The sequence below is a fragment of the Quercus lobata genome, chromosome 4, assembly GCF_001633185.2.
Source record: "Quercus lobata isolate SW786 chromosome 4, ValleyOak3.0 Primary Assembly, whole genome shotgun sequence".
NCBI classification, from domain to species: Eukaryota; Viridiplantae; Streptophyta; class Magnoliopsida; order Fagales; family Fagaceae; genus Quercus; species Quercus lobata.
The window spans coordinates 1,293,445-1,299,939 of record NC_044907.1 but is presented as its reverse complement, the minus strand read 5'-3'; the positions used below and the strand labels follow the sequence as shown (position 1 = coordinate 1,299,939).

The following is a 6,495-nucleotide window of genomic DNA, read 5'->3' as shown; positions in this document are numbered from 1 at the left end:
TATTAGAGACTAAACTTGACCACTTTAAGTTTTGTACAAACTAAAAGTAGGACTTTAAGTTTTAGGGACTAAAAGCAATCACTTTAAACTTCAAAGATCAAGATCGCTCGTGGGCGAAAGCTAGGGACAAAACAAAAGTAAGAGGCCTGGGGGAGATCCATAGAATCTATCTATGTGGCTGTTAACAAACCAAATAAGTAGTTCCAATGATGGGAGTTATTCCTAACTCTAATACTAGACCTCTATGAATAAGCAAATCAACCTTGAAATGTATCTTCCAGCATAGTCAATCTTGGCACCAGAATTATCAACATCTCCAATAATCTTGTGCAGAATTATAAAGGATGATTCTGATAGCTATTTTCAAAAAGAAAAGACAAGGCTTTGATAAATGTGCAGTAAATAATGAAAAGGGGTCGATTGTTGCAGTAACCATCTCCTGCTAGTACAAATAATTCATTAATGAAAAAAAAAAAAAGGCATTTCATTTCATTAGGAAGAGAAGGCATACATGAAAATAAAAATCGGGAATCATATAAATAAGTATTAGATTTAAGGAATTAATTGGAAGTTTTCCCTCCGACTTCAGAGCAATCATCTCCGGTTGGTGCAGAAAAATTAAGACGCTCCTCAGCAGTAGCAGTGATAACTGGCATCCATACATCAGCAGTACCACTCAAGAGTGACTGCACCTTTGGGTCTTCAGCCAATGCTGATGATATCATCTCATCTACATCATCCAACTTTGTGGATAATTTATCCAACTCCTTGGCTATTTCCAGCTATATAAACAAGGATTAAAAAGTGCAATGAATAAAAGATGATAAGATGAAATTTATTTTCCTTGATATAGCACACTTGGGAGTACAAGAGAAACATGAACATTGGGAAATGGATGTAAGAGGAAGTCAAAATTACCTCATCAAGATGCTGTGCAGATTTTGAAGGAACTTTTGTAACTTCTAAACCAAGGGCTTCAATTTTTGAACGCAGTTCAACTTCTTCTTGATTGGTCAATGCTTCGACCTGCACAATACAAGTAACTGAGAAAACCCTATTGGAAAACATTGTACATCTAAGAGAAACAGCAAAAGAGTAATTCCTTGCAAAGATATATTATTACTCAGTAATTGTGTGGTAATATACCCTCTTTTTTCAATAAAAATTGTGATGTGCACCTAGTAACAGGATCATTGTCTTGTTATCAAAACCCGAAATCTCATTAATCTCCCTTTTTCTTGCCCCAGTGATATGTAAACTTTGCTATTAGGTAATAAATGAATTTGATGACAATTGTATACCAACAGATATCAACAGGGAAAACCATGAGTAACAAGTCGCTGTAGAAAAAGTCAGAGGACTGATGTATCATAAAATTTTCCTTCCAATCTATGACTCTCAATGAACTTTCACTTTCAAATTCATGTCAATGAAAGAAAATGAGAGCAAGTACACAGAAATTTCCCACACATTACACCCCAAAAGCTTCTGGCCATCCATATCTTGTATTCAAAATTCAAAATTACATAAAAGTTCATCAAAAAATTTCATATAGCAGTATCATTAAAAATAGCCTTCATAAGAAAAGATTTGTCTTTTATTAACATCAAACCCTTTTTTCAACACACAACATTAAATATGTACCCTTAACATTAGCAACATTGATAATTAATCTTCCTTCATCTTCCCCAATTCCATTAGACTTTCATGAACCAGGAAATCATATTAATTGGCTACTGCATCAGGTTTAGATTAATAGACATCGTGTGGTGCAAAGACAGTAGCTGCATGATTAATAAGTGTAAATTGCAGGTATATGGCCAATAAAGCAAGCCTGTATACTATTGTCATATGAGATGTGCCATGAATTGTTTAACATGCATATACAGATTTTATAAATAGCATGGGCTATTGCAGCCATCTCAAGAACTATGACGTGTTGTCAGGGCCAATTCCTATCTATCCTTACTAATTTTAGACCGACTCGAATTTACCTACCACCTAGCATTTTTTCTGGTGATAGGCAACTCTGAAAAAGCTTAAGATACATGTCAAATATGTCAAGTGCTTGAACTCTACAAATTGGTGGGCACTCCCCCAACAACAAAAAAAAGATTATTTCCATCCTAGTAGATTTGGAATTCCTAACTCTTGACGTGTGATCAATTTTGAATCTCAATCAATTAGATGAAGAACCTTTGATGTCTTCTTTCCTATTAAAGAAGTACTAACACAAAGTAACAAAGATTATTGTATCCATGATTAGCCACCCGGGTGCATCTTAGTGTCTAGATAGCATAGTGTAGACAAAATTATTGCACAATAGTGTAGACAAGAGCGTGATTATGACAAATTCATTCTTATTAACCTAATCATATGCTGAAAATTGTTTCCAAAAGACCACACAAGACAAGAAAGAAATAGTAACAAATCAATTACAATGAAAATATAAGGGGGAGGGGGGGAGATTACAATGGCAACATATTACAAACTTTCCCCAATTTATTAGGAAAAATATACTTCAACAAGTGAAATTTGACTTAAAGATCACCAAATCCAATGCAGAAATTGACAAACTTTGCCGAGATCATTAATACCCAGATCATAAATTTGAGAGAAAGCGGTAACCAGAAGCTTATCAAGGCATACCTAGATGATTATTCACTCTAATTACTGTCAATAAGCTAAGAACCAAAATCAACCGCCATAGCAGACGAAAGTAAAAAGATTGAATTTTTAGCTCATTACAAAATCATATTATGATGTGAAAACGAAAGAGAGAATGGGAAAAATGAAACCTGGTGGAGGAGACTGGAGAGGAGCTGAAATAATTGCTCATCTGCTTTTCCTTCCTCTGCCATGATTCTCTGTTTCTGTATTTTGGTTTTTGGGTACTTCTGGCTTACTCTGTTTTAGCCAATGTCACCACTTGTTGAGGCGAAAAACTGTTGTTGTTAAAGCAGCCGGAATTCTCCATGCCTCCAACAACTTCATTTATTTTTTATAATCGGGTCCCGTAAGTTACCCAATGGGTAATTGTTAATAAACATTTTAAAGAAAATTTAGAAAATACTTTTATGAAAAATTAAAAAATTTGTTAAAATATTAATTTTCCTTTTCTTTTCTTATAAAAATTTTATTAAAATAGTTTACTAACAAATACCCTTAGAGTATTTATTAACTTTTCTTAATTTGATAATTATATATTATAATGAATGTAAGAAAATTTGAATTATGAATGTCTATTGAAAGTACTAAACAACCACACATTCCTCTTAAAGTCTTAACCAATATGTTTACTAAAGATATATTATAGATATATTTTCTCTCTTCATTTGTTTCAACAGAAAATCTTATATAAAGATAGTTTTTCAAATTTTTCTATATTTGGCAGTATTAAAAAAAAAGGGTCAAAGGAAAACTATTTCTTAACTTATCTTATTTAGCTTTTTTTTTTTTTTTTTTTTTTTTTTTTTTTTAAGCAAAATCTTATTTAGCTTTGCATGTGATAAAGTTGTTTTCCGCTATATTTTCTAGAAAACAACTCTATCTCATGTGGAGCTAAATAAAGAAAGTTAAGAGAATTTTCCAACTCATTTTATGGTTGTTGCAAAATATAGGAAAATGAAATATTTTCTAGTAAATACTTTTTGAAAAATAATTTATTTTTAGAACATGTTAATGTCAAAACAATCAGAGAGACTCTATAGACACAAAAAATTTCACACTGACTAATATAACAAATTGTTAATAGTAGGTAAAAAATAATGTTAGTGGTGAGTTAAGATAAAGATTCAACCCTTAAGAGTGGCAACAATTATTTTCTGCTACATACAGTCTAAACTGTAATTAGGCATATGCGAGAAGCCAAATTTAGTTGTTTGCCGGTCATAGAACAAGAGGAACAACTACTGGTTTTACCTAATAAGCTTGTCTAGAGTCTAACAATACCTAAACCAAAAGCTAAGAACTACCACATCCTACTATGTCTAGCAGGAAATGAAGACAGTCACACCCTTTTGGCACTGAATCAAAAGGAACCACACTCTAGTGAAATCACATAGACTGGCCAAGTGAAACCTCATAAGCAAACCTTACAAGTAGCTAGGAATCAGACACTCATGGAAACACAAAAAATCAAGCTCTTCATTAATAAACATTGAACATCTCAACCGCCACTATCAATCCAAGTAAATACTTTAATCAAACTAGTGGTACTCTTCATCCATTGGTTCATGCCTTATAAGGCATGAAGAGGAAAGCTTTCCTTCCAATGTGGGACAAGGGAATTCAAGCCAAAGGCAAGGTTAGGCAATCAAGCCAAAAAATACCAAAGCCAAAGGCAAGAATTCTTAAGCACCTACAAGTGATATTAAGGATGTTACAAATTTTACTATAGATTTATAAATTGACATGTTATCAATCACAAAAAAATATTTTAAATATTCATCAATTATATTATTGAAGTTCATCAACCACTATTATTGTCATATTATATTGTGAACATTTTGTAGTAACTTTAGCATTTTTTTTTTCTAGCAAGGCTTTAAAAAAAATTTACAAATGTGTGTGTTAGATCATCAATGATGATTAATCTCTCTTAATAGTTTGAAACTTTCATATTTGTAAACTAATCTACTACAAAGCCACACATCAATTAATATTATAGATTATACATTAGATTATAAATGTAATTAACTATGTATCGTCATATATCCAAGATAAATTAATTTTCTTCTTAAAAATAATATATATTTTTTCTTTTTGTTAAATTTATGTTTCAACTATGATATTCAATTCTCTATATGAAATTAAACTTAGTTTTAATTAGTATTTTTCATTAAATTATGTATTTAATTCATCAAATTAACCTCAATTTGATTAACATTAAATAATTTTATTTAATTAATATATACATATAAAAGGCCCCACATAAATCTTTTGCCTTAGGCCCCAAATTAGGTTGGACCAACCCTTATGGAGACACCGTAGTTGCTGACTCTTTTGCCATCCTCATGGTATAATAATCCCATTATATATAAATATATATATTTATATATCCATCCCTTTTTACCAATTTTTCATTTTCTTTATCATTTTCATTCATCAATCTTGAAGCATCTCTAAATTTAGAGCTTGATGAATGGCTAGCCAGAGAAGATTTGCGATTGCGGAAAAATTCTAGAGAGTTGTGGGTTAAAGAAGGAGATCACAATTCTAGATTCTTCCACCTTTCAACCATCATTAGACGGAGAAGGAACTACATTTCTGAAATCAAGCTGGAAAATGAGTTTTGGATTAGAGACCGGGAGGATATTCAAAGATATTTTTTGGATAATTTTTTATCCTTATACAATACGAGCCATCCTCAGTTTCCTGAGAATCTTGAGGGTCTCATACAAACTTGTGTAACTGACCAAGATAATTTGGAGCTTTGTAAAGTACCCTCTAGAGATGAGATTAAAAAGGTAGTGTTTGGAATGAAGGCTCTTAAAGCCCCAGGGTCAAATGGATTCCCAATGCTCTTCTATAAGCACCACTGGGAAATTGTTGGTGATCAACTAACACTTGCTGTCTAGGGCTTTTTCCACAATGGCTGGCTGCTGAAGGAATTCAACAAGACCTTTATTTCTCTTATTCCTAAAAAGAAAGGTGCGCACAATTTTAACCATTTTTGCCCTATCGATCTTTGCAAATTATTGTGAATAGGCTGAGACCTTTGCTAAACAAAATGATAGATCCTGCTCAAGTGGCCTTTGTACTGAATAGGTGGATAAATGAGAATGTGGTACTAGCCATTGTGCATACTTCCAAACATACATGGGAAAAAAAAAAGGTTACCTTGGTATCAAATTAGATTTCCAAAAAGCCTACAATAGAATGGAATGGAGTTTCTTGATAGCGGTTATTAAAGCCTTTGGGTTTAGCAACAGTTTTACCAAGCTCATCCACCAATGCTTATCATCAGTAGAGTTTACCTTGCTGTTAAATGGGGGCCAATGTCCAAGCTTCTTCCCTTCTCAAGGTCTTAGACAGGGCGATTCTTTATCGCCTTATCTCTTCATCCTAGGAAGTGAGGTGCTCTTGAGGCTCTTAAACAGGGAAGTGTCACAAAAAAGGCTTTTGGGGGTTAAAGTTTTTAACACTGCTTTGCCCATCTCCAAGCTATGCTATGCAGAAGACATTATTTTGTTCTGTAAAGCTAAATCTGCCGAGATTGCCATCCTCACTTCCTCCCTAGAGAAATTTTGCTCTTGGTCGGGTTAGCTTATTAGCATGGAGAAATTTGGCTGTTTCCCTTCTAAAAGGGTAAGTTCCCAGTTCATTAGTTAGGTTAAGCATACTTGGGGACTCAATACATTGCCTCAAAACTCCACCTATCTTAGGGTCCTCCTCTTTATTTCCAAGAGCAGAAATAAAGATTTCAGATTTATTAAAGAGAAGCTGGACGACAAGTTTTGTTTTTGGAAAAGCAAAAATTTGTCTTGGTCAGGT

At 33.1% G+C, this 6,495-nt stretch overlaps 1 protein-coding gene across 1 annotated transcript; it reads right to left on the bottom strand.

Annotated features, from left to right (window-relative positions):
• Positions 1-360: 360 nt before the first annotated feature.
• On the bottom strand, positions 361-2,977 carry LOC115987181. Its single transcript, XM_031110681.1, has 3 exons — positions 2,799-2,977; positions 919-1,026; positions 361-782 (listed from the first exon to the last, which is right to left on the bottom strand). Exons 1-3 carry the CDS (start codon positions 2,859-2,861, stop codon positions 561-563), a joined length of 393 nt encoding a protein of 130 aa, XP_030966541.1. The 5' UTR covers positions 2,862-2,977; the 3' UTR covers positions 361-560.
• Positions 2,978-6,495: the final 3,518 nt, after the last annotated feature.

Excerpts from the sequence above, each read along its gene's own strand:
- LOC115987181 (XM_031110681.1), bottom strand. The coding sequence starts at position 2,861 with ATGGCAGAGGAAGGAAAAGCAGATGAGCAATTATTTCAGCTCCTCTCC. Across the intron at positions 1,027-2,798 it reads TCTCCAGTCTCCTCCACCAG|GTCGAAGCATTGACCAATCA; the intron begins GTTTCATTTTTC and ends TGTATTGTGCAG. Across the intron at positions 783-918 it reads CTGCACAGCATCTTGATGAG|CTGGAAATAGCCAAGGAGTT; the intron begins GTAATTTTGACT and ends TTGTTTATATAG.